General features: G+C 38.8%; 1 protein-coding gene across 1 annotated transcript; it reads left to right on the forward strand.

The window, feature by feature from the left end:
• Nucleotides 1-950: 950 nt before the first annotated feature.
• Nucleotides 951-27,245, forward strand: KCNA4 (potassium voltage-gated channel subfamily A member 4). Its single transcript, XM_015066895.3, has 2 exons — nt 951-1,461; nt 4,572-27,245. Exon 2 carries the CDS (start codon nt 5,352-5,354, stop codon nt 7,314-7,316), a length of 1,965 nt encoding a protein of 654 aa, XP_014922381.2. The 5' UTR covers nt 951-1,461; nt 4,572-5,351; the 3' UTR covers nt 7,317-27,245.
• Nucleotides 27,246-27,994: the final 749 nt, after the last annotated feature.

A 27,994-nucleotide genomic window follows, 5' to 3' on the forward strand; every position in this document is an offset into this window, starting at 1 on the left:
TGGTTATGTGTGTGTAAAAATTCGCACTTCCACCGCTAACCTTACTTTGAGTGGATGTATGGGAATTGCAATTTTACATCCTTGTCTTGGGGCATTTCATATGCCTGATGCCTAATAAGCAACCTAGGAGTCCATGCCCCCGCGAGGGCGAGGACGCCGCTGTGGGCGCTCTGGCTTGTCCCGCGGGGTACTACGTTTGTTTTTGCTGTTCAGTAGAACTCCGACCTCTACCATAAAGATCTCCCTGGAGCCAAACCTCTGGCCGAGTTGTGTTCTTTTTGCAACAGGTTCGCCGAGGGCTCCTGCACTCTTTCCAGGGGCCTCCGCCCCCAGGCCGGGAGCCCTCTGAGTCTCTTCCACTTGGACTCGTGCCTCTGGTGCGCAACTCTTAACCTGGGCCTGATTCCAATTTCTGCAATCCACCCCTCACCTGGGTCAAGCACACTTTTAAAGTCAGCCTCCTCTGCGCCCTGAGGCCCGACCCCCCACCCCCACCGCCGCCACCAGTCGAGGCAGACCAGCGTGCAATGGAGGGGGGGACCAAGGGGAATCGGCGCGTGCATAGGCGACTGGGGGGCTCCCGATTAGCGGCCTAGCTAGAGACGCACCCGGGCTCCCAACCCCACAAACCCACAAACCCGTTATGCGGGTGCGTGTGTGCGCTGAGCTGTAGAGAAAGCGGGTCAGGGAGAGAAGCCGCGCAGAAGCACCCGGTCGGCGAGCCTGGACCTCCCGTCGAGGTCTCCCCTCCCAACCTCCGTCTTGGGCTCCCGCTCTGCCGTGGGGACCCCGCTATCAGCTCCAGCGCGGACACCTCTCCCTCGGAAACTAGGGCTTCGCCTTTGGGGGAGGCGGCCAGGGGCTCCCGGAACCGCTCCCTGTTGCTCCCCGAAGCCTCGGCGTCGGGGTCCGAGCTTGGGGGCGGGCGGTGCAGGCATCGTGACTGCGCCCGCCCCGCGGCGCGGGGAGGTGCCCCAGGCGACCGCCTGCACGCCACACCCTCGGCACGGCCCTGGCCCCGCCCCCGGCCGGCGCGCGTTCCCGGCCAGGGGAGGCGTGTGCTGCTTCTGCAGCCAGCGAGAGAGGGAGAGGGATGGATATTGGAGGAGGAATTTGGGCTTAACAAGTGATCGCTGCTGTCTAGGATTTTCTTTTTCTGGGGAACCTTGACTTCCTTTCCCAATCGTGCCCACCTGTGCTGAACTCCAGAGGAACCAGAAGTGTTGGGGTCTTCCTCGGGGCAGCCCTGATCCCCACCCTGGGCTCCAGCAGCGAGGACTCTGTGCCCGCAGGCAACAGAACTTGTTCCGTGGATATTTTGCAGCTTCCACCTGCCACACCGGAGTGATTCCTTCTACCCCCAAGAACATTCTTCCCCTCCTCCAGCTGTTGCAGCTTGAGGGGAAAGACAAACCGAGCGGGGGTTTTCTTTATATTTATTTTTCACTCCGCCTGGGAACGGTGAGTATGATACCTCTCTTCTCTTTCCTCCACTCTTCTCTTTTGGCTGTTAAGAAACAGTGGACATTTGAGGGATAAATAATATTGGGGGATGTGGCAGAAGGACATGAATGGAAGGCGGTTAAAAATAAACCAGGAGGTGGAAGAAGGGAGGTGCAGATGCAGCGCGGCGCTCCGGGGGGCCAACAGTTGTTATTTTCCTAACCCCGGGGATGGGGTGCCTGCGCCCTGCTTAATGTGCCCGAGCGGGAACCTAGGTCTGGAGGGGAGGGCACGATTAAACATGTCGTTTCCCAACGAGGTGGGGTTTAGATTTAGCATCCTTTTGCCTCATCCCAGACTCACCGGTTCTGTTTCTTTGGGAACAGCTGGCGAACGGGTTTGAATTGCTGTCTCCCCCAGCATTTGGATTTGCGTGCCTTTTCCGAGCATTTCAGCAGCACATAGGGACTGTATAAATGGCGTGCGTTGAAGTGTATATTTCTCACGGTGTTGGTTTTTTGATTCAATCTCTCTCTCTCTCTCTCTCTCTCTCTCTCTCTCTCTGATAGGTTCAGGTACCACCCTAAGCCAGTTGCAGGAATTAGCACTGAGAGGGGAAAACAGCCTCCTTGTTGGGGGGTGAGAGGAGGAGGGGAGGCATGCTTGGCTGTTGTTTGGGGGGGCACAGGGATTCGGGAATAGGTAGTCTGCTAAATCCTATTAGTTTAATGGTGTTAAAGAGGAAAGGAAATTTCCCTGCAAAGGTCTCCCCCATCAAGGCTCCTGGGAGTCGGATTGAATAGATTCTCCGAAACAGGAATACCTTGGAAAGGAAGAGAGATTTTTAAATGAGTTTTGCTGTGTGGAAGGTTTTTTTTTCCTTTTTTTTAATTCTTTTTCTTTTTTTCTTATTCTTTTCCTTCTCCCTCCTGTTCCCTCCTCGCCCTCCTCTTCTTCTTTTTCATCATTATCATCATCTTCTTCTAGGTTAGGGATAGTGAGGTAACTGGTAGCCAATTAAAAGGAAGGTAATTTGCTTTTTGTAAGGTGGGGGAGGAAGAAAAACAAACAAACAAACATAAATAAATAAATAAAGTAAATAGTGTAGAGCCAGATGAGGGCAGATCTCTATCTCCTGCAGAATTGATGGGATATCGGAAGACCTACTAATTCATGACCTTCTGGGAGTCAATTAGTTGGGAGAGGGGTGTGCGTAGTACACAAATATACAGGCACTTTGGTTCTATTGGGGTTTTATTTAAATAGTGTATTGTAACGGCTTTGAGGGAGTTGGGAAAGAAACTGAGCAAACTGTCAGGCTCTTCGGCCTGTGAAAGTCTTTAAAAGGTGGTGGCCTGACCTTCCAGAATAAATGTAACCCCAGGGTAGTTTTGTAAGTAGAGATTTGGAGATCTTCTGAGGGTAAACATTTCAGAGTATTTGATGATGTTAGGAGTCAGGCAAAGGAAGGGGCTTGTCATTTGAGATACCTTCAGAAGTGTATATTCTGGGTTTTATGTGTCCCAATAAAGCTCACTTCTTGCCCTAGGAGAGTGTGAGATGATTGGGAAGCCCTCTGTTTGTCCCCTCTCTGCTTTGTCACTTCATAAAACTCTGGTAGGTTTAGGCTTCTAGCCTGACAGGATTCAGCAAGAAGCAGCAGGTGGTCAGGAGCTGAATCCTGTTCATAGCTCCAGAAAGCCATTTCTCTTGCTTCCCAAGTGCTTCCAGTAACAGAACCTGGTAGATGCCCTGGATTCTGACTGGCATTATCCTCCCCAAGTCTCTGGGCTACTGTCTGCATTCTTGGAAGTCCTGTTGGACACAGTGAATGCAAAAGCATAGGAGACAGGAGATTGGGGCAGTTTTTACAGGTCTTGGCTGAGGAAATGAATTAGCCTGACCTAGAGAGAGCCAACTGAGAAGAAAGGCCAGGATTACCAAGTGACGGTGGAGCCAGATTGGGGCTGCAAGGAAGACATGATCAGCAAGTGGGCACGTTGGAGACAAAGGTGGGCAGAGAGAGTCAGGGAGAGGCAGAGGGAGTTGGGAGATGGGAGATCATGGATGAAATTATGGGGGGAAGTATGACAGGCTGAAAATGAAGTCCACACAAACTGGGATTTAAAACATAAGGAAATAGTCTCTTGAGAAGAGTGTAGGAGGAAGCATTGAGGTGAACACGGAGGAAGCAGCAAGGAGAGAAGATGATTATCAGAGAAGTGGAAACTGGGATTAGCTCCTAGGCTGTGGGTGGTAGAGAGTGTTCTGGAGTCTGGGGAACAGAAAAACAACAACAGGGACATGCTTCAGGGAATCAAGAAGTGCCAACTTAATACAGGCCATTGATGAGTCTCAAAATGTTTTGGATGTCCTCACATTCTGTCCTCCCCTAATTCAGACAGTATGGTATAAGGACATATACATCTGGGGGTGTGTAGATAGATGATAAAAGCTTAGGTTACCGTCCAGTGTGTATTGATATTCATTATGTCAGTGCTATTCTATCAACATTCATTGTCTCATTCAAACCTTACAAAGTGGGATGGAGGAGGTTGTATTATGACCCACACTTCATAGATGAGATGATTGAATCTTGTGGAAGTGATGGAGCCTGGATTAAAGAGAACTGGTTTTTCCAACTGCTCTAATCCTGAATCAAGACAGAAAGGGGTGGAAAGGCACTAAATTCAGAAATATTTGATGAGTGGAAATTTTAAAAACTGCCTTGAGATCACTGAATGATGGAAGCAGCTATAAAGTGACAGCATTATTGTTGTGACATGAAGAAAATGACAGCGAGAATTAAGACCTGGCATGAGTGAAAGGGAGAGCTGAAGGAAGAGCCATGTGGGTCGAGAGTGGAGAGAAGAAAAATAATTGAGTTGCCGTGAAAATAGACTGAGCCGAAATAATAACCAAAGAAGAAGGGAAGAAGGAAGGTTTAGTGAGGGAGGAGATTTAACAACCTGCCCCATACTCCTTGGAAATTTGTGGCCCCTTGGTGCTTTATATGGTTTGCTTGAGGACAAGAAAAAGAAGTGTATGGGAAGGAAACGCTGTTTGCTCTTTATGATTTGATTCTTCTTTTTATTTTTCTTCTATGCTTATTTCCCTTCCTTTTTCAGGTGAAGTACTTCTTCTGCATGATTTTAGCTGAAGGATGCTCTGCATTTCCTTGATTTCTATGGAGACCTCAGAGCTGGGTTTGCTCCTGCTGACACCTCATCTTGTACCTTCTCTACCTCCCAAGGTCTTTGCCTCTCTCAATAGCTTGGCATTGCCCCTGGGTCCAGGAAGCCTATGATGAACTTAAGGGGAGCACCTGGAGAATCATCCTGATAGGCTTTGAGCAGCAATGGCTGGACATACTTCAAGCCACATGTTAACATGGGTCAAGCCATCACTAGAAGGCAAGTGCTAAGACTAAAGGCTTATTTGCATTTTATTTAAATTTGATGGACTGAGCTTTGGACAATTTCCATGGCAGAAAAATATATTCCATTTTCTAGGCACAACTGCTGGCTGTCAGACACTTGCTGCCTTTGAATCTTGCAGCATCATCACCAACCACCCTAGACGTATTTCCAAATTTGAACAGCCACCCTGAAACAGGTGTTTGGGAGACCCCAACATTTTCTGACTTAGGCCTGAGAGTGCTAGGTTGTTTATCTAGACCAGCCAAGCTCCAGAGAGCAATGTTGAATCCCTGGGAACAGAGAGCATGGGGCGTGCTGATTTAAAAACAGAAAATGCAAAGTTGGACTGAAAATATCCTTAGTCTTCCAAGCAATCTGCTTAAGGGTTCCAAACTTACCTTCATTTGGTGACAAAAGAAGCTGCCCTATTTTTCTTTCTTCTTCTTCTTCTTCTACAACTGGAACCAGCCATTTCCAAAAACCACCACCATGGAGGTTGCAATGGTGAGTGCGGAGAGCTCAGGGTGCAACAGTCACATGCCTTATGGTTACGCGGCCCAGGCTAGGGCACGGGAGCGGGAGAGGCTTGCTCACTCGAGGGCAGCTGCGGCAGCCGCCGTGGCAGCTGCCACAGCTGCTGTGGAGGGCAGTGGGGGTTCTGGAGGGAGCTCCCACCACCACCACCAGTCGCGTGGGGCCTGCACCTCCCATGACCCTCAGGGCAGCCGGGGTAGTCGGAGGAGGAGGCGCCAGCGGCCTGAGAAGAGGAGAGTCCACCACCGCCAGAGCAGCTTTCCTCATTGCTCCGACCTGATGCCCAGTGGCTCTGAGGAGAAGATTCTGAGGGAACTGAGTGAGGAAGAGGAAGAGGAGGAGGAGGAGGAGGAGGAGGAGGAAGAGGAAGGAAGGTTTTACTATAGTGAGGATGACCATGGTGATGAATGTTCCTACACGGACCTGCTGCCCCAGGATGACGGGGGCGGCGGTGGCTATAGTTCAGTCCGCTACAGTGACTGTTGTGAACGTGTGGTGATAAATGTATCGGGCCTGCGCTTTGAGACCCAGATGAAGACTCTGGCCCAGTTTCCAGAGACTTTGTTGGGAGACCCTGAGAAGAGGACTCAGTACTTTGACCCTTTGCGTAATGAGTATTTTTTCGACAGAAACAGGCCTAGCTTTGATGCCATCTTATATTATTACCAATCAGGAGGCCGCCTCAAGAGGCCAGTCAATGTCCCCTTTGATATCTTCACTGAGGAGGTGAAGTTCTATCAGTTGGGAGAGGAGGCCCTGCTCAAGTTTCGGGAGGACGAGGGCTTTGTGAGAGAAGAGGAGGACAGGGCCTTGCCAGAGAATGAATTTAAAAAGCAGATTTGGCTTCTGTTTGAGTATCCGGAGAGTTCCAGTCCAGCAAGGGGCATAGCCATCGTCTCGGTCCTGGTCATCTTAATCTCCATTGTCATTTTCTGCCTGGAAACTTTACCTGAGTTTAGGGACGACAGGGATCTCATCATGGCACTGAGTGCAGGCGGGCACAGTGGGTTGTTGAATGACACCTCGGCACCCCACCTAGAGAACTCAGGGCACACCATCTTCAACGACCCCTTCTTCATCGTGGAGACAGTCTGTATTGTTTGGTTTTCCTTCGAGTTTGTGGTTCGCTGCTTTGCTTGTCCCAGCCAAGCACTCTTCTTCAAAAACATCATGAACATCATTGACATTGTATCCATTTTGCCTTACTTCATCACCCTGGGCACTGATCTGGCCCAGCAGCAGGGGGGTGGCAACGGTCAGCAGCAGCAGGCCATGTCCTTCGCTATCCTCAGGATCATCCGTCTGGTCCGAGTATTCCGGATCTTCAAACTCTCCAGGCATTCCAAAGGCCTGCAGATCCTGGGCCACACCCTCAGAGCCAGCATGCGGGAGCTGGGACTTCTGATCTTCTTCCTCTTCATTGGGGTCATCCTGTTTTCCAGTGCTGTGTATTTCGCAGAGGCAGATGAACCTACCACCCATTTCCAAAGCATCCCAGATGCGTTTTGGTGGGCCGTGGTTACCATGACAACTGTGGGCTATGGGGACATGAAGCCCATCACTGTGGGGGGCAAGATCGTGGGGTCCCTGTGTGCCATTGCAGGTGTCTTAACCATTGCTTTGCCAGTGCCAGTGATTGTCTCTAACTTTAACTATTTCTACCACAGAGAGACTGAGAATGAGGAACAGACACAGCTGACACAGAACGCAGTCAGTTGCCCATACCTCCCTTCTAATTTGCTGAAGAAATTCCGGAGCTCTACTTCTTCTTCCCTGGGGGACAAGTCAGAGTATCTAGAGATGGAAGAAGGAGTTAAGGAATCTCTCTGTGCAAAGGAGAAGTGTCAGGGAAAGGGGGACGACAGTGAGACAGATAAAAACAACTGTTCTAATGCGAAGGCTGTGGAGACTGATGTGTGAATCTTGTTCTCCACCTGCCACTGCCTCCCCCCACCCCCAGCCCCAGTATCTCCAAATATATTTATGCATAGAGAGTGGAGTTATGAAAATGAAATATGCAAACGAATCTAATGCATATAGTAGTACACCATTTAATGGTTATACGTGACATAATTGTTACTCAACTTGTATTACATATCAAATAAATGATACATCTTGGAGAAGAGGGAGGCTAAAATAGGAGCAAATCTTATCTTTATATTTTTTATTAGAATGCAAGAATTTTGCACACTAACTGGAAAAGATGTTAAAAGTAAAGGTGGTTCTGTGGAGAGAAGGTATATGTGTGTTTGTGTGTGTGTGTGTGTGTGTGTGTGTGTGTGTGCGTGTGCGCACATGCACACGTGCTGCGTGCGTGTATGTGCAAGTAAATTGTCAACATTGTTAGTAATTGTGCAGTGATGGGAAGAGTTGGCATTTTGAAGTATTTACTATGTAAGAACTAATGAATTTGAGCAGTCATTTATCAGTGCTCTGATAGCATCTCATGTCTTTGGATTCCATAGTTGTTTTTTAAAAATTGTAAGAATTACTGTGTAGGGGGAAAAAAAAAGCAAAGTGAATTATTTAATAGAATATAGGTCACAGTTTTATCTTGGATTTAATTAAAGTTTATTTTTAACTGGAAATTAACTTTTAAAAAGGCTTCAGGGGCATTTAGAAATTGATTATATTTTATTATTAATTTGGGGGAAGATATGACAGCAAATGCCTAACAATAATGGAAGAAGTGAAATCAGAGAAAATGTAACAAGTTTTGTTCACAGATAACAGGACTGGAATTTTTTTTTTCCTTTGCACTACTTTATATGATGGAGATTGAGAGAGACTTCCTACTGTGAGTGTTTACTAATGTAACAGTTCAGTGACAATCATTGGAAGAATGATTTCTTAGTCTTATTTTATGTTCTCTTCTTTTCTTTGTGTGAGACTAATGGCCACGCAGATAACAGCACATGGTTCCCTTCTTTTAAAATCTAAATAACTGATCTGCAAAGGGACTCTGAAGTAAAATTTAGCAACAGAATCTTTTAGAAATTGGACTGTGACAATGATGCTTCTGAAACCATACTATTTTAATTATTCTTCTGCCTTTTAAATGCGGAATAATTTAACCAAAGTTAATGCATGCACTGAAAGAATTCTTGAAGAAAATAAGATGCCCAGCAGCTACAGTGATTATGGCTTAAGAGCTTTCTATTAAATGTGCAACGTAAATGCTAGATTTATTAAGTTTATTTCTTTGTGCAGCTGCATAAAGGCACAGGGTGGGTATTCACCTCAGAATTTAGCATTCCACTTGCTAAAAATGATACAAAGAAGGATTGTGTCAAAACATTTGGTTTCAATATCACCATCGCTATCAGTTTTGTAAAGGGAACTTGTGACACATGTAACTGCACTTAAATCATGACAAGATGTTCTAGAATGTGAGGTAACAGCTAGTAATCGGACTTACACTAGTAAGTCATAATGAGATATAGAGTAGCAAATTTAGAATGCATAAGAGGCCTTATTCTCTAATGTTTCTTCAACATCTATTCTTTATAAAATGGTTGTCCTGAGGTTTGGGAAAAATATACTATGTAGCACGTAATGAACTCTGACAACTGTGAATTAAAAAAAAAGAAAAAAGAAAGGAAGAAAAGAATGATCAAGAATAGCTTTTCTCAAGCTTTTAAATCCCAGGCCATCATTTGATAATAACATAAATCTTTAATGATATTTGAAATTCAAAATAAATCCATGTTAGATTTAAAAGCAAAGCTACACCCTTCTCCCCACCCCATCCCCACCAGTTAAAGAAAAATACCTTTCAAGAATACCTGTTGGAGAATGAAAGGCAGTAAGCGGGGGAGTTGATTGAATGTTCTGACCAAAGATCTCCAGTAGACAATAGTGAATGATAAAACAAGGATATGCAATCTTGTAATAAGATTTCAAAGACGTCATTTTAATATATTTTGGATTTGAAGCAAAAATATAACAAACAGACTAGGAGTAAGGCTATCTGGGTTGGTCACTATTCATTTGAAAAAGTCACCATTAATCTCCACACCCCAATTTCCTCATTAGTAAAAAAAAAAAAAGGGCACATAAAGGCTTTCGTTACTTCATAGAATTGTTATGGAAAGCAAATAGCATGTGATAACTCAGAAATGCCTAGTTCCATATAAATGCCTGATGTTATGTCCACATTGCTTAATCTTCCTCTGGAAAGAGAAGAATTAGAACCCCTGTGTTATGGGGCACCGGGGTGGCTCAGTCCGCTGAGCTTGGGACCTTGGCACAGGCCATGATTTCCTGGTGCCTGAGTTCAGGCCCCTCATGGACTCACTGATGTCAGTGAGGAACCTGCTTTGGATCCTCTGTCCTCCTCTCTCTGCTCCTCCCCCACTTGTGCTCTCTCAAAAATAAACAAACATTAAACAAAAGTTAAAAAAAAAAAAAGAAGAACCCAGGAGTTACATCTGCTTTATTAGGATGTGGTGAAAATCATGGGTAATTTCTTTAATTTTGAGCTCCTTACAGGAAGTGGATATGCAGACACAAGATAGCCTCTCATTGAATAATTGCTACAGTTTCTTCACTTGGGGGAAAGAAAGATCCCGGGCATGTCCTGGTGTAAAAAAGTTGACTCTGTGAGTGAGGTACCATGTATCTTTTTCTGTACCCAACTAGGTCAGATTATATTTTAGATAATTTAAATGCTATCCAGCATTGGATGTTTATTGAACATTCAATAATCCCAATGGCAATGATTTGGCTATGCTTGGAAGGGAAAAGGTATTACATTTCTACCACAGCTCCTTTTTAAAGCTGAAAGTTATAATAAATTTAGCCGATACGTATTAGATTTGATAATTCTGTGAATTCAAGAAATATAGTCCTTTTGGGATCCTGGGATTTTCCTGTATCTTACATAGTTTTTTTTAAGTGTAATACAGACGAGAAGTGACAGCCATGGGCTTCCAAAGCAAATATTAGGTTATCACTACATGTATGTGTGTTGGTTTGCATTTTCTTTCAAGATGCATTTATTTTAGGATGTCTGAATCTTGATTCCACACTAAGAAGAAAGCATGCAAGCCCTCAAGATTTGTCTAGGGCACTTTTGTATGGAACACTTCTCTTGTAGAGAATGTGTGAAGGTAGAGAAAGTGTCAATTGCAGCTGTGAATGTATAACATTTTTCCAAGTTAAAGCTAGCTAAGCAAGGTGCTTTAGTACCATTTGTAAAAATTTTATCTACTGAGTAATATGCTTTCAGAAGCTATTTGTAACTGACATTTAGGAAACTCTCCTCTCAGAGGCCACCACACACATTTGGCTGTAAGATAAAAGAAAAGTGGCCCCATTTAGAGATTTGAATTTTGGGAACCTCGGATCCTCTAGTTGCTTTTCAGATGATAATGTTACCAGAAGTACAATATTTGAAGGTCATCCTAACCAGAGTTTTTTCAAGGGTGGATACATTGTTCTCTCTTTTAAATGTTTGAAAGGGAAACAGTTATGCAGACCAGTTATGGAGAAAAGAGGACTAAATACTCCTTTCAATTTCTGCAAAATAGAGCTTTTGGGTGCCAAAGGAATGATGGATGGTCTGGGAGTGGAGAGATGGCTCGTTGACATTGACACATCATTTCATCTTGACTCTCAGGTGTTTTGTTTTGTTTTGTTTTGTTTTGTTTTTAAGTGTACAACCAGGCTGTTGTGCTACATTATCGCTTGATTCCTTTTAGCACCAAAATTCTCTGGAGTGGAAGGAAGTTATTAGACTAGCTGGATATTTTCTAAGTATTCAAATCATATCGGTCTTGATATCATAGGTAATAAGAGCAAAAACAGTTTAAAATCTCACTGTTGGGTTAAATAGAGAACCAGAGATTTTGAGATTGAGTTTTTAGAATGTAAATGAAACTGAATGAATAGGGTGTATTTTGAAGCTCTTTATTCTAACAACGAAAGGGAAGGGATTCCCTTAATAAAAAATAACTCAGACTCCAGTTGAATACATGTGAAAGTTGGTAAGTAAACATTTTGATTTCTTGCTTTGTTATAGTACAGTCTTGTCAGTAAACGAGTGTTCCGACCTATGCTGGGGAACTCATTTTATGCCTAAGCACATGTAGTATTTCACAAGTGTCACTGCTTTCCTTGTCAAATTAGTTTTGTTTTTAATGTTTATTTATTTTTGAGAAAGAGAGACAGAGCATGAACAGGTGAGGGGTTACAGGGAGTGGGAGACACAGAATCCAAAGCAGGCTCCAGGCTCTGAGCTGTCAGCACAGAGCCTGATGTGGGGCTCGAACTCACAAACCCCGAGATCATGACCTGAGCTGAAGTCGGACACTTAACTGTCGGAGCCACCCAGGTGCCCCAGCTTGTCAAATTAGTTTTAAACAGGATCACTGAAGGTTTGTGAAAATGTTTTCATAAAACATCTGTTGAAATAGAATCCAATCTATGCATAAGAAATAACTATGGAAAATACTTTTGAGTTCAGATATATATCCAGTTTTTAGAAAGTCAACATTAGCCAGTAGAAAGTTATTTTTAATTGCACTGGAATCATAAACAGTAGTATCTCCACATCCCAACAGAATCAGAAATGGTGTTCTCTGTTGTTGATTTTGAGGATTGTGATGCACCTTTAGCCACCACATCGCAGCTGTTCCTAGGTAAAGTGGCAAATACACCTAGGTTGGTTTTACAGTTTTTGGTGAGCATGTGATGTGCTCATGTGCATGATGCAGAGTGTAACATCCCTCTTTATGTGTGTGTGTGTGTGTGTTTTTTTATTGATACAGTATAGAATGATTACGGGTTGTCATTCAGTGGCAAAGGGGCCTGTTCCAGGAAATCTTCCTGACCCAAAAGTCATTCTGAATTCGGCAAGGGACATTTGGTGTGGACAAAAGGTACTTCTTGGTTTTCCTGCCTGCAAAGAAGCTTGACTCAAAACACAGGGTCATCCAAACCAATGTAACTGTTACAGGTTAGAAAACAATCCTACTTTCTAGTACGAAGATCAGTATTCCTATTTGAAAGAATGTTGATGGAGTGGTTTGTGTTCAAGATTGAAGGAAGCAGAGCTATTTTTGCGGTAAATGGGAATGTGTACTTCTGAAATGTAAATTAAGATTAGGACTGTGATATGAGTTTTATTTCTGACTTGGTTCTCTGTTTCCATAGCAGTCCCAATTTCTTACAGTATCTTCATAAAAAAGTATGCTAATACATATCAGACCATATGGCCCAATTTGAGGTACAGAAAATATGGTTACTTTATTTACGGATAAATAAATTAATCCCAGGGTATGAGTTGGGTGCTTTGAAAAACATAGCATATAGTAATGAGCTATGGCTCTAAGTGAGGCTACAACATATTCCCTTTCAGGCCTGTAGGTAATACGAAATGGTACCAGAATAGATATATCAAGGAAATAAAATGCTAAAGAAGGCATCTTAATGTTGTCTAGGGAGGGATTTTCCCACATCCACTGATCATGGTGTTGCTGATTTGCAGTCAAGTTTTTGATTTATTTAACATCATTGGTATCTTGGAAGGAGAATTTGTATCCAGAGTACCAGGAGCTAAATGATTTTGATCGCTGATCCACAAATAGTTAACTTCTGCTTCCTGATTTGCAAATTACCTGTTGTACAGATTGTCCAAAACTAGTTTCTCATCTGAGTTGGCTTTACTCAGGCTCAAAACCATGGTCTCCCTTTCAATAGCCAGGCTAGAAACATGCAAAATTGTAAACAGAAAACAATATACTACAAAGAAACAACAAATACCCTGAAACTAGGTAGCCAAGTAAACTATTTGGAAAACCAAATCTGTTGTTCAAATTAATGTTTATGTACCTCAGAATGAAATGTGAAGGATTTAGGAATAACCTTTCCCGGGAACTATCTCCTTGCCATTAGCAGAGTTAACCAGGAGTGACTATTGTGTGTTGTAAAGCAGAAATGAGCTACTGAGATATTATGCAAGTTAACATTTTCTGTGAAAATGGCAGAAATGCTAACTTACCTTAGAAGTGGTCATGATAGTAATTATTAGGAATAACTAGTGAATATGGAAAATATGCTGTTTTTTCCCAGTTATTGGTGTTATGTGCAAATGTACTTGGATTAATTTTTCATGACTTTGTAGACCAAAGGCATATTTTTAAAGCCACAGAACATGAAGGCATTTTTATACACAGCTTCTTAAGCTACTGACTGTTGAAGAATCAGTCACCTCTTAAATCAGTGAAATAAATAGCCCCTGTGGATATTGACTACAGTTGTACCAATGCTGAGCCAAATATTTATATTTGTTTTAAAATAATTAGATTAATATTTATTCATATGTTTATATACATATCATATATTTAATATTCTGCCTTTATTCTGGCCAAAGATATATAAGCAAAATTAATTGTCTAAGGCATTGCAAGAGACTTTCTGAAATGAAGTAAAAGTGTATAATTCTTTTGTGTTTGGGGAAAATGGTGAGACCTAAGGATTGAGGAACCTTTCTTTACACTCTAGGTTGGATTTTGTGCCATACAACCACAGTGGTATTAGGGCTAAGCTCTGAGATATTCCATGCGGTAAGGATATATGGGGTTTCATTCCCAGGAAGGGTTGATTTTTATGTTTTATGAAACATTGCAAAATGTTTGTCTTATTTTTCATGGTCATTATTCCCATTACATAAAGGATACATAGAGCATGGAAACTAGACTATCTAGCCCCATAGAGCTACTTTGTGCTCTCTAGAAATCAATTAACTTAAAGCCATTATTGTTCTGCATTTTTATCGTAGCTGTTGTTTGATGTGACTTCCTTAATTCTCTTAGGTTCAATTACAGTATTAAAAAGTCTCAGGTTGTTTTTGTTTTGGGCAAATATTTCAATATCTCAGCCTCTGCAGGCACTCACACACAAAACTGTAAGATAATTAGAAAATCTCATATCTCTTAGAGACTAGGGCTGTATTATCTGAGCTCCTTCAATGATAGGGACACATTAGTTAACATAGAGGATGCATGTTATTCTATTTATAAACTTAATTCACTCATACCTGAGTAGATTGATGGTTCCCCTAGAGAACACTAATGTGTTCATAGCATTTGAACAAGTCTTTTTTTTCTTCTTCAATTGGTAGGGATCATGATCCAAACGAGGCTTTCATTCGCTAGCAGATAAGGTAGGAAATAATTAATGAAGCTCCCACTGGACTGAAATATAGCAAGGGGTATGGAATCTCTAGGGAATATAGTAGGATTTATATTTATTTGTTTATTTGTCATTCCTAATTGGTGTTGTTGACATTACTGTTGGGGGGATGGATTTTAATTTCAGGGTGATTTACCTAATATTAAAATGAATTTCGATAACAAAATAGAGATCATAAGTTCCACACTATCTCATTAGCTTGAGGAATAACTCTAGTTAAATATTTTAAGATATTAATTTGAGATTTGGAGATTGCAGTTCATATTTAGAGCCATTTATTTGGAGAGAGATTTAGCCCATAAATAATGATTCATTTATTCAGGTTTCTTGAGAGGTTAATGGAATCTCTTTATTTTTCTTCCCTGTCTCCTGACTTTTGAAAACTATATTTAAATTTATGGATTATACTTAAATTAGTGGTTATGAATTTTCTTTTACCAAACCAAGTGATAAACTTGATTACAAATTGATCAGAGGATGACAAGATCATTTGATGGGTTTTTTTTTTTTTGCAACATTTGCTATTAATCAGTCTGATTTCAGTATATATGGAAAACAACATAACATAATGCATATACCATATTAGAATCTAGATAACCGAGAAGGTATACTCGGAATAGATTTTCCTTCTGGGATCCTAGATGTGTTCTCAGAGTTCTTGACCTGTTTCCTCCAGATCTGAGTGAGCCAACCGGTGTGAAGCTAGTAAACTGCTTTTTTCCTGGTATAGCAACAGGGTGTAAGAAGGATCAAGGGCTAATTGGGGCATTGGGGAATGGAAGGGAGGTAGGCAAGGGGTAAGGAGTTTTGCCTAAGTGAGGTCATTCATTTGATGGTGAAAATAGGTAGATCAGACTGAAACTTCTTCATTTGGTAATGCTATTAATTTTTTTTTAATCTAGGAAATCCAGAAAAGCAGATTGATCACTTAGTATTGGTACCAGATGTAGTAAGCATGTGTATGTATATGTACCAATATTCTAACTCCCTTTGCTGGTATTCTCAGAGCACTCACATACCATTAAACCAAAGCTGCGTCTTACTAAGGGTAAAACTCACTTTTCCCTTCAGAGCAAGAGTCACATTCTTAAAAGATTGCCATGCGGGCACTTATATTTCACAGAGGATAATCTCCCCCACCCTTAATCCAATGCAGAATGTTAATGTGGTAGGTGTATTAAAACTAAGAATTAAGCATCAATTGAAGCCCTAAGAGTGCTTGTCACTAACACAGAGCTGAATGATGTGTTTATGCTGGTTATTGCTGGTGTGCAATTCTTAGAGGAATGGAAAAATCATAAAATCTGTGCAACATAATTAGAACTTCTTACTGTCATCGTATGCTCCTTGCTGATTTAGTTGCTGCTGCTGCTCAACCAAAGAGAAGACATGTCATTTCACTACTAGAATCCACATACTTCACAGGCTTCAAGGCAGTGTGAGAAACAGTGGGGGAAAGAAAGGGTTAGATTAGACAGATAAGGGTGAAGCAACATACAGTATTTTAAGGTGTGAATCATCTTGTGACACCAGACTATTTTTACTCACTCAAGGGACTGAGTTGAATTTTTGGATAGGAGAGGCTCTGTTTAGGAATTACTGTTCCCTTTTTGTTTGTGGTATCACTGTTGGAAATCAGTCTAGCATGGGATAAATACTGCCATCATTGTTAAAATAAGCTGAAGATTACATACCAGAAACATGTTTTTATTTCAGTTGTGAAAAGCTGTAGTTGTGTTATAAGCTCTGCAAGAGGGATTAGAAAGTCACTCAACTTTTAAAAATTTTACTGCACCCCTGAAAAGATTTGGACGGGAAATTAAAGTAGAAGATTCTAAGTTCTGACCAAATATAAACTTGTTCAAAGGTCTCCTTTTTAGTTTCCTGTTTCAATCTTTTCCCCCAGTTACTAAACCTGTTTTTTTTTTAACTGCAGAAATAGACATTAAAATGCTTGGCACCCCCATCTTCCCCATACCCCGCTGCACCCCATTCACACTTATTTCCGTGAAAGCCCAGATCAGGAAGTCTTCTGCTATCCCAAGTTCACAAATTTCTCAGGGGGAGGTTTTTTGTATGATCCAGGTAGACATTTTCCCATTTTATAAATCAGGTCATTCCAGTGCAAACCCGGAAGCTTCTACAGTCACCTGCAATGTGAGTCTATTATGTTCTGTTATTATGTTGGGTATTGTCTGCCTATTACTGAACAGCTGGGATTGTAGAAACAGCTGGATGATTAGTTGTGTATTTTGCATTTTTCACTCAGATGCTTTATTACTGTGTAGAAACACCCTCAGTGTAGAATGAGCTGGGACTATAATAGCAGAAATCTTGTTCTGTGCAACTGTTGTTATTAGGAATTTAATCAAGAAAATTCAGGGCAAACAGTTTGGCTATTGTTTGCTTTGCAAACATATTGTTAGATACAGCGTACTCATTTCAACTTTTAGTGAAACAGTTGATTTACCAAATTTTAAAATGCCTCTTGCGATATTCCTTAGGCTACTGAAGCTATGCTTTGGCTGTTACATTTATTTGCTTCAGGGGAAATGTCTACACACGATGAGACATTACCTGAGTTTTGCATTCACTGCTGGCAAGAGGAGCTGACAGAGCAGGCAGGCTTCAGTCCTCTCATGCACCAGAATCTATTTTTAGGTTTGTCCCTTTGTGACTAGCTTCAACCCTGACTAGATGGGGTTGAAATTTAAAGACAAGGCAATGCTTTATTATGATGATCTGTAGGTTTATAAAACTTTGGTATTGTGAACGGGACATATTTAATTCAGGTGCTGTTTGTCGGTTCCTCACCCAGGGCTAAAATTAGAATAAAAAGGGTGTACAGACTTCTTTTCTTTCACCAATTATTTTTTCAACAGATGTTTGTTAGACTCATGCTAGATGACTGGGCTGTGCCCATGTTCCGAGTCTCCAAATGTACTAACACTTCAAAGAATCACAGTCCATGTAGAAGGATTTTTGAGTTACGGAAAGATTCCTTTTTCTAAATAACAGGATTCTCATTTATTATTACTATTAGTCCCCCCCTCCCCCAACCCTGAATCTATATATGTGACTAGGTCTTGTTTCTCCTTGGAGAGTGAATTTCCATGCTATCATGCTTTGATAATAATTTTTATAAATTATATCTTGTGTTCTGTAATGTGCTTCATTTTCTGTAATAGCTTCTATATAAACTGCATAGTAAATGGGACTGAATTCCAACTTGCCAGTTTTTTTATGATTCTTGCATGAATAATAACAAGTCAGTGCTTTCAAATAGTAGAGGTGATTGTACAGAATATTTACTTCTTTTAATCCCCAGAACTTCTATTTCTTCTATTTAATAGCATGTGATTAAATTATAAGTGAGAGAAAGTGGATTTGACTGAAATAATAAACATCTATGAAACAGTAAATGATAATAATATTTTTTATTCTAAAGTAGGTTTTTTCCAGGACCATGGTTCTGCCACTCCTCCCCATTTAAAAACAAAACAAACAAAAACACCTATATCTTTGTCCTTGGGAAAGGCTTGCTTGCCATTGATAGTGCATTTACAATTTTTGACTTGAATAAAGACCTGGGTTTCTTTTTTGGAGAGATGTGAAAAAGATAGTTCTTTTTGTGGACATTTCTACTGAGACAAGCCAAATGAAATAGCATCAATTACATGGTTAAGTCAGGGCAGTTGAGGCAGACTTTTGGGATTTTTCTGAGGTGCCTCTATCTACATTGATCAGATCCCATAGGTGTTTGCTCAGGTTTCCATTTGCTTTCAAGATGATGTCTGATTTCTTTCTCTTGGATTTCAGACTTTCACATTTGAAATACAGTCGCAATAACATTTTCAGCTCTCTCTAACTAGCTTTAACTTCTTAACAACTCAGACTTTTCCTGTGAAATATATCTTAAAGACTACCTTGTTTATTTTCCGACTGTTTCAGAGCATAACATTAGAGACACTGGCTTTTAGTCTTCATTCACACCAAACAACCATTATCTTTAATTGAAGCCACTTCTACTTGAAGCCAAAACACTTGGTGGAGTCAGTGAAGGGGAAAAAAAAAAAAAAAGCCAAGGCACTGTGAAGTCAGACATTCAATTCTGCTTCATTAAAGCCATTAGTATCAAACACATCCTGGATTCTCTTTAAATTTGAGTTTCCAATTGCTATCTATTCTGTCAGGGAAATACCTTTAATTGTAAAATCATTATGTTGTAGGATTTTTATTCTAACTTTAGCAAACTGCAACTATTCTTGTGCCTTAGAAATATGACATTCTGTAATGAACCCATTATTTATGTGATTTCTTAAAACTAAGATTTTTTTCCTTTGCAATTTTTCATGAAAGTATTTGCAAACTAGAAATATATATTTTAGCCTAAATTAACAGACACATAGTTAATATTTGAAGATCTTTGGGCAAATAGCTGAATTGCTCATTGTTATAGTATAAAGGAGGAACTAACTATATATATTTAATATATATAACATATATGTTTAACATATATATGTTAATATATAATATATAAACATATATGTTTATGTATATTTAATATATATGTGTTTATATATGTATTTAATATATATTTATTGTCAAAACATTCTGTGTGGTTCATTTATAAGTATTTTAATGGAAGCCAAGTGCATTTAAAATATATCAGAATTTTTCTGTATCTATTCAGAGTGTATAATTTAGAAATGTGGTATTACATTAAGTAGATTACATTTCTGAGATTTTAAATAAATTCATATCATATAATGTTAACTCTATTTAGGGCCTATTTTTTTAAAACATACTAAATAGCCTCACAGGCTATGTGTGAATGTTTTTAGAATAGGGTTTGGCAATTTGAAAGCCTGTCTCCCTAGAAAAGCAATATGTTTTCAGAAGAAAAGTTCTCTTTATGTACACATTTGAATATAAATATGTTAGCCTAACTATCTTTAACTTTTATTTTGGATCTTGATCTTACAGTTTGGTTCTAGGTTTTACTTTTTCTGGCACCAAATGGGTGGCTTCTATGGCATTAAATAATCATTAATTATTTATTTCCATTAAAATAAAACTTTGCCTTAAAAATAGGAGAGACTAATAATTTGTGCAGATTGACTCCTAGAGAATTAGCACATAAAACATATTTTTCTTTCTTTATTAGTCATGTAAAGCAATTTCGTAATAATCTTGTTTTTCTGCCTTTTTTAAAATTTCAAACTCACATTATTTCACTAAGTATTTATTGCAGCCTTGTCATGCTATTTATCTAAACCTAACTGCTTGGCATAGAGAAGTAAACCTCTTGATCCCCATAGAATAGTATTAAAAGCATCTTGTTATAATCTCTCACCAGAAAGATGGTTCTATGGCAGATATTCAAGGAGAGTATTATAGGTAACTCCAGGGCATTTAATAGAAAGTATGGACAACTTAAGTGATTCAATTTCATTAAAAAAAAAAAAAGTTCAGGTCTCATAGCTCCAATTGTTTAAATGATATTAGTTGCCAAATGTTAATTATTATCGAATGGTCAAATGAAAACCTGAGGGATGAGGTGTAGAGATATGGAGGGTTTTGCTATTAAATAAAATAATATTTTTGTTTTTATTTTTATTATTTTTTAATATGAAATTTATTGTCAAATTGGTTTCCATACAACACCCAGTGCTCCTCCCAACAGGTGGCCTCCTCAATACCCATCACCCCCCCTCCCCCCCTCCCACCCCCATCAACCTTCAGATTGTTCTCAGTTTTTGTTTTTTGTTTTTTTTTGACATCATTGTTACCCCTATAAGCAAGTCATAATTATTGGTTGCTATTTTTTCTATAGATAAGAACAAGAAGGTTAGATTAACCATGAAGAAGCAAAATTTGCCTTTGTATGTTTCTGCTGGTGGCTATAACACAAATCTATTATCTTATAATTTCTATCATTACCATGTTAATATAATCATATTTTGGTAATTTGTTAATTTCCAGTGAAGCCTAGGTGGTAATCCAGATTGTGTGCTTTGCAGTCTGTTAGTAGTTAGCGGATGGGGAGACATGGTCATAGAATTTGCCACTATTACTACTAACTAGTACTATCAACATATCTGTGCTGAAAGTTTTTTCTTATTTTTTTATTTCTTTCTCAGATTCTCTTAGGAGAATAGTATTTAATTTTATTTTGTTTAAGGAAAGTTTTATTTTTTAGGAGAGTGTATCCAATCCATCTTTGAAATACAGATCACATGGCAACAGTATTTGGGAGAAGCAGTAGTATGTGTTTGTGGTTTTGGCCAGTTGGGTTGTTTGTCCATAACCAAATGAAGACATCCGTGCTTTTCCTTGATTAAGTGGCTGATATATGCTTTGTATATATGTGAAGTGTTTTCAAAGAGACTCCTACACAGCTGACAAAAGGGTCTTCATTTGTATTCATGCTAGTGAAGAAAGCTTCCTACTTAGCTTGGTTTGTGCTATGTAATGACATTCGAAATTCAAGGTTGTGTGGTATGCTCCATGAATTCCAGCAGTTTGTAAGAGGCTCTGAAGCATTTGAATTGTGCCTTTATAGTGGTGAGGATGACCAAATTATCTACTCATTGCTTTTGTGGGTTCTGTGCATGTGTTTTCATATTTTTTTAAAGCACCATTAAAGCTTGTTTATCTCATTCTAGTATTTCGGAGTGTAACGTAATGATTGCATATAACAATGATGGCATGTGATCATAATGAAGAGAGTTCCAATTAAGGCCAGAGGAGTTATTTTAAATATTTTTTACCTAAATACTACTCTATTATGTTCTCAATATGTAAATAGAGAAGGGAGGGGGGAGGAATTTTGTTATTGTAATTGTAACACCTTTTTCCCTAAGCATTTTTATCCTACCTCAATGTAATTATAACATATTTATAATTTGAATTGTGTTTTCCCTTGAATGTAATATCTCTACCTTTTTCTTAGTGTTGCTACATAATTTTTTATTTTCATTTTTTTGCCATGATTTTGTGTCTGCACCATATTCCATGGAATCAATGCATGTCATTTTCTTGTTCATTCCAGTATGATGGATATTTTCTAAATTGCTTATTTTTTTCATTATAAATAAAACTATGATGAATATTTTCATGAATATAATATTTTAAAATATCTTTTTACTATTTTTAAAGCTATTTTCCTAGAGGAAGTTGTTTTTAAATAAAGGGATTTTAATTTGAAATGATATTGCATTGTTTTCCAGTATAATGCAATATATTAATAATGAATCTAGTGGGGCAAGAAATAAATTTTGAAAATAATTCATTTTATGTTCTCTGCCATTTAGCAAGCATTAATCATTTATATATCAATAATGTAATGGCTATTTGTTGACCTCAGGTTTGCCTAATCATATAGCAAATTGTTTGAGATGATAAATGTTGCTTGAACAACTCCTAACAAAGTAGTTCACATTAGTTCTCTGCTGTCTTATCGTAAGCAGACTCCTATAACTTTTCTTTGGGTTCAAGGTGGTCAGGTTAATTCTCTGTCTGCATCTTACCTGAAGGGCCTGCCTTCAGCTCTCATCTCTCTTAACTCTACCATCACAAGTCCTTCATTTGCCCTTAAGACAACGTATTGTCCTGAACCACCTAATCTCTGTGTGGCTTGTGAATGGTCTCCTGCTAATTTCATCACAGGATATTTAATAACAGGACACAGGTTTTACTTCTAGTTTCTCTGCTTTCTCTTTGTTCTCTTCTTCCTTCTTCTCCTTCGATTTCTCCTCTCTCTCTTGATTGAATATCTAGCTTTTCACTGATGTGATGTTTCCATGTTATGGGACAGATTACAAATGAGAAACTCTCTGCCCACTTCTCTCTTCTCACTTATATGGAATTGGAAGGTCCTTAGAAGAGCTTAAAACTATTCAGGTCAAAGCCTACCAGCCCATCTTCTGGTTAGAGAATTGAGCTGCATGGACTATTGGGTTGTACATAAACCTTATGGGAATGAATCCTATATTCTTGTGGAAGTTGTCTCTGGCAATAATACAGGCTATTCCTAGGAATTCTAATTCCTGCTCTCCAAAAATAATCTCTCTTTACCTAACTTCCTGAATTCAACACTTCAATGAAAAGAGGCTGGGGGTGGGAAGGCAGAGTGTCTAACCTATTTATTTATTTATTTATTTATTTATTTATTTATTTGTAGCTAAAAGCATATTTTTAGCTTTCTTTCTTTTTTTTTTAAACAACTTCCCAAAAGGATTTTTGGAATCTTTGAAAATCTCTGCTTATTTTGAACTTTGAGCCCATAATTCTTTCCTGTTTCTTATTATCTACTTATTTTTTGGAAATGCTAGTTTGGGGGAATTAATCCAATTAAATTAGAGGTGTTTCCAGTTATTCTTAGAGACCACCTCTCATGTTAGGAAGAAATGATAGAAATAAAGAAGATTGTTTGTTGTTTCTTTTCCTTTTAAAGATTTGAAACAATTTGTAATATCTTGTAGATAGTTTGCCAAATTGCATCTTGCTTTTCAGAGAGAGAGGGGGAGGTCTTGGTATCTTAAACTGTAACAATGGGCTTTTGAGGTTCAGTCATGTCAATGAAGAGACGATAAAGCCAGGAGCGAAATACTAGTTTCTACAACAAATAAGCAAACAAAGATATTAGAACATTTTAACTCTCTAAGTGAGACAGTGAAGTTATGAATAATGCTTCTATTTTTGAAAACTCATTGGTTATATTTGGAGCTTAGCATGGCATTGTTGGAATGTATCTGTATTGATTAGTTACCAGCTGATGCTCTGGTTGGTGCCCAGTAAATGCCCCAGGGTCTGCCCCCCACCCCTTAGATCTGTTTAAGAGCTATGGATTAAGGTACCTCAAGGGACCTCCAAAACTTAGTACAAGTGCTAAGGCTATGATTCATCTTAATTGTTCATGCTTTACCAGTTTCATGTATATTTCAGATATCATTCTTGATATGTAAACAGACTTCAGGCAATCCAGTAGTTCTAGCATTTCTGGATTTGGTTTCTATTTTTGACTTTTGTTTCAGATCTTATAAATCTATTTATTTTTTCTGTGTCTTAGTCTACTAAGGTGTATCTGCACCCTGGGTCTGATGAAAACAGATTCATAGAAATGGTAGATAAATCCCAGTTTGAATTTGTAAAGTGCTTAAAAGTTATAATTATAAATTGGTTTATATGGTAGCATGTATATAATTCGCATTTTCCATATATCAAACTACTCCAAAGCTTTGTGGCTTAAAACAATAGACTTAACAACAGCATGTGAGCAGATTTGGTCTGATAAAGGATCTATTCCAGAACTAATCTTTTAGAGATAGCTGACCCTGTCCATGGATAGAATGCATAGAAAAAAGAATATTTTAATTTAGCCTACTTTTCAAACTCTCTTCTGTGTAGTGCATCTTGGGAAATGGACTCACATTATGGACTCTGGATTATATGTGTCTGTAAAGGTAGTAGTTTGTAGAAAGTAAAATGATTTTGTCTCTATTAGGTTTTTGAAATTCTTTCCTGAGAAAATTGTAAGTTTCAAAATATAAAGGATTGTTTGCTTCTTCTAGTATTCTTTCCCAGGCTAGTGGCCTACACAGTGTTATTGGCTAATCTATAGACTCCACTGGCTAGACAGAGACAAGAATTTCACATTAAGCAATGAGTACATCATTTTGTTTTCTTGTGACTCAGTACTTTTAGCAGTTGTTTCAAACAATCTGAAAAAATAAATCTTTGTGTTAACGTGAACTCTTTCTTTGAATTTAGAGCCAAGAACATTGCTTTCCATTGTGAATTTAAAACTTATCTCCTGTGAGATTTGATTAGAAAGTGCATGTCCAACTTTGGATCTTTTTATATGTAGCACATGCGAATTTCATCAAGCAGTAGATCAATTCTAGTCAGTTGTCAATGAAATATCTGGTATTGAAATGTGCTCAATTTGATATCTGGCGAGTGTATTATCAATCTTATAACAAATTTGCAAGTGATTTCAGAGTATTCATATTGGCTCATTACTGACATCAATAACGGTTATGTTAAACTTGGTATTTCTCTTGCTTTTAGTAGACGTCTTGTATCATAGGCTAAAAAGAGGATTTTTTTCTAATGTATCTGTGAGGAAATGCTTTGAGAATTTCTATATTTTTTCTCTTCCTTATGGTATAAAGATGTCTTCCAAATGCACGTGATGGCTTTATCTATCAGCAAATCATTAATTTTCAGAGACTTTGGAATTGGTAGAGCAGATCAATCTGTTATTCAGGAAAATTATCATCACTATACATAGTAATATAATAATTCTCTCCCTTGCTATTGTTGTATAGACATGTATGTGATTGTATCTTTTCCCCTTTGGCTCAAAACTCTGAATTCTTTGTTTCTATCCATAAGAGATTTTGAATGATTCCTTTGTCATGTTTAAATTTCATACCTGAACATTGCCTTTTCATTTCCACATACCCATCAGATGGCAAAGTCAGTGCTTTGGATAACATTAGGATTCTTTAATAACTAAAGACAATTCTTTTCTGTGGATATCTCCATCAATTATATTTCTTGCAGCTGTTACTTCTCCACACACATAAGGCAGCAGAGCTCTTGTAGTATTCTCTGTGTGCATATAGATTAAATTTTGATTAATAATAAGAACAATAGAAGGAGAAGGAGCAGGAGAAGGAGAAGAAGAAGGAGGAGGAGGAGGAGGAGGAGGAGGAGGAGGAGGAGAGCAACAACAAGAACGACAACAATGACAATAACAAGGGTTTTCTAAACATTTGTTAGCCAGAACATAGAACAACAACAACAATGACAAAAACAACAAGGGTTTCCTAAACACTTGTTAGCCAGAACATAGGCATATCCACTGCTTGATGAGGGTAGCTTCATTGACTGCTCTATTTTTAGGGATTTCTATGGGAAGACCACAAAAAAATATGTGTGTATTTAATGAGAGAAGATAAGAGTAGTCAAAAGTTATTTCCTGAATTTACCTTCTATTTTCTTTTAGAACATTTATTTAGCTTCTCATAAAGGAACACATAGTATATTTATAGTTCACTTATTGTGTGTTCTTCACCTAGTGATATGGTTGCTAATATTAAAAAGTCAAAGAAAAAAATGCCAAGAAAGAGAGGTTACAGGGACCCTTACTGAAGGATCTGGAGAGAATTTGCAATGTGAATTATTTGTCAAAAACAATTGGACAGACTTTCACTTATCTTCTGTATCCTTTGCCATGTTGATAATACTGTTAGACATCTTTTCATATCACCATGAAATGTGAAAAATCACATTCTAAAAGCAAAAGGGGAGCAGGAAACTGTTCTTTTGGACCACTTATTGTCATAGTGCCTTCATCTGCATGGCTGTCCTATTCATGAGCTCTTCCATGCCTCAATCTTTCCTCTCTGATGGTTGAGACCATTGAATTTTGATCATCCTGTTTATCCAGTGGTGGCTGAAGTATCTGAACTGATACTAGAAGCTCTGAAGAAACAGGCCCTGACATGCAAATCCAACTCACTAATCCTGTTACGGTATATTTAAACCTTTGCTAATTTATTTTGGAAAATGTGGCAAGATTGGACCCAGACCCTATTCTTTTCTATTTCTTGTGTTTTCTTTAAAATCATCCCTACAGAAGAATAAGTTTTGTATGATAAACAGTATTCACTTAAAATGTACATGTCAGTGAATTTTGACAAATGTATATACCCATGAATCCACCATTACAGTCAAGGTGCAGACATCTTATCCCTGACTCCAGCAACAAATTAAATCTGCATTTTGTCACTATGGACTACTTTGGAATTTCTAGAATTTTATATAAATGGAACCATACACTATGGACTCTTTTGTTTCTGCCTACTTTCACTCAGCATAATGCTTTTGATTCATGTTGTGGCATGTATCAGTAGTTGGTTTCTTTTTATCGCTGAGTACTATTTCACTGTATGGATATGCCACATTCTGTTTATCCATTCACCTGTTGGTGGACATTTAGGTTTTCTAAGCCCTATTTTGATGTTTTTCACCAAATTGTTTTCAGTGCCACCTGCTAATTGTTTCATGTCCTTAGAACTCAATTTCATCTTTTGTCATTTACTATAATACTTGGATATGTATTTTCTCTGTACACTACAGGAAAATAACAGACGATTAAAAGTTAACAAGATATGTATATTTAAATTGAATTACTTAGTATTTAAAAATTCAGTTCTTAATGATTTATTTCCCAAAGGAAATTGGTTCTAATCAAGAATGCACAATCTTTTCTTCCAGAGGTCACTTTTATCTCTAGGCCATTTGTCACTTTGATGGCAGCAATGATGAGGATTTCTGTAGAAATACATGTTGACGTATAAGTAGACCAGCAGTATGCTGACAGAGCACTTCTTTGTTTGAAGAAACAGTACATGACATTTAAATGGATTTTAGTTACAAGAGTTGATAAGTGAAATGAAGAGTTTTCTATATTCCCCATTTAAAATTAAGCTCTTTGAGACTTTCATTAGATTTCTTTTTCTTTCCTTTCCTTCCTTCCTTCATCCCTCCCTCCCTTCCTTCCTTCCATCCATCCATCCTTCCTTCCTTCCTTTCTTTTTTTCCTTCCTTCCTCTTTTTTTTCCTTCCTTCCTCCCTCCCTCCCTCCTTCCCCTCCCTCCCTGCCTCTGTTTCTTTCTTTCTTTCTTTCTTTCTTTCTTTCTTTCTTTCTTTCTTTCCTTCCTTTTTCTTCCTTCTTGTGACAATCATTTCAACCAGAATTTGCATTCACCAGGGGAGCTGCAGTCTCTCTTCTGAGGCAAATGTATTCTGAGGCAAAAAGACCATTTTTATCTCTGTCAAACTTAGTATAGTTACTTAAGTTAAGAGCAATGTGAGTTTAGGAGGCCTGTTCTTTTAAATCTTTCTTTTAACATCTCTTCTTTTAAATCTCCAGACTTATCCTCTTAAATCTAATATTAATGTCTAAGTGCATTCACATTTTTAAGTTCTCTGGGGCCTTCTTCATTTGTCCTCTCCTTTGAAGTTTTCTTCGTCTATTTTCCATCTGCATTTACATTTCTCTCTTTTTCTCCTTTTTCCCTCTAGCCACAAAGATTCTCCAGGGAAGGACTGACTACCACGAAAGAAATTCTTTTGGCTCTGCTTTGACCATCTTGCCTATGAAATTTTGCTTTCCTAACACAGAAATCTCAATGATATTGCTGGAGCAAATTCTCTATCCTATACCCTGGCAAAGCTCCTAGAACCAGTCCCAGTGGGATTTCTGTTTTAGAAGCTGCCTTGAGATCTTCGTAGCATTGTTCCATTTGCTTTCCTAAAAGAATTTTAGCCAAATGCTGTCCTCAAAAATGTTTTGCCAAAATACTTGACCACTTCATCAGTATAAA

Source organism: Acinonyx jubatus, chromosome D1 (assembly GCF_027475565.1).
Source record: "Acinonyx jubatus isolate Ajub_Pintada_27869175 chromosome D1, VMU_Ajub_asm_v1.0, whole genome shotgun sequence".
Classification (NCBI taxonomy): domain Eukaryota; kingdom Metazoa; phylum Chordata; class Mammalia; order Carnivora; family Felidae; genus Acinonyx; species Acinonyx jubatus.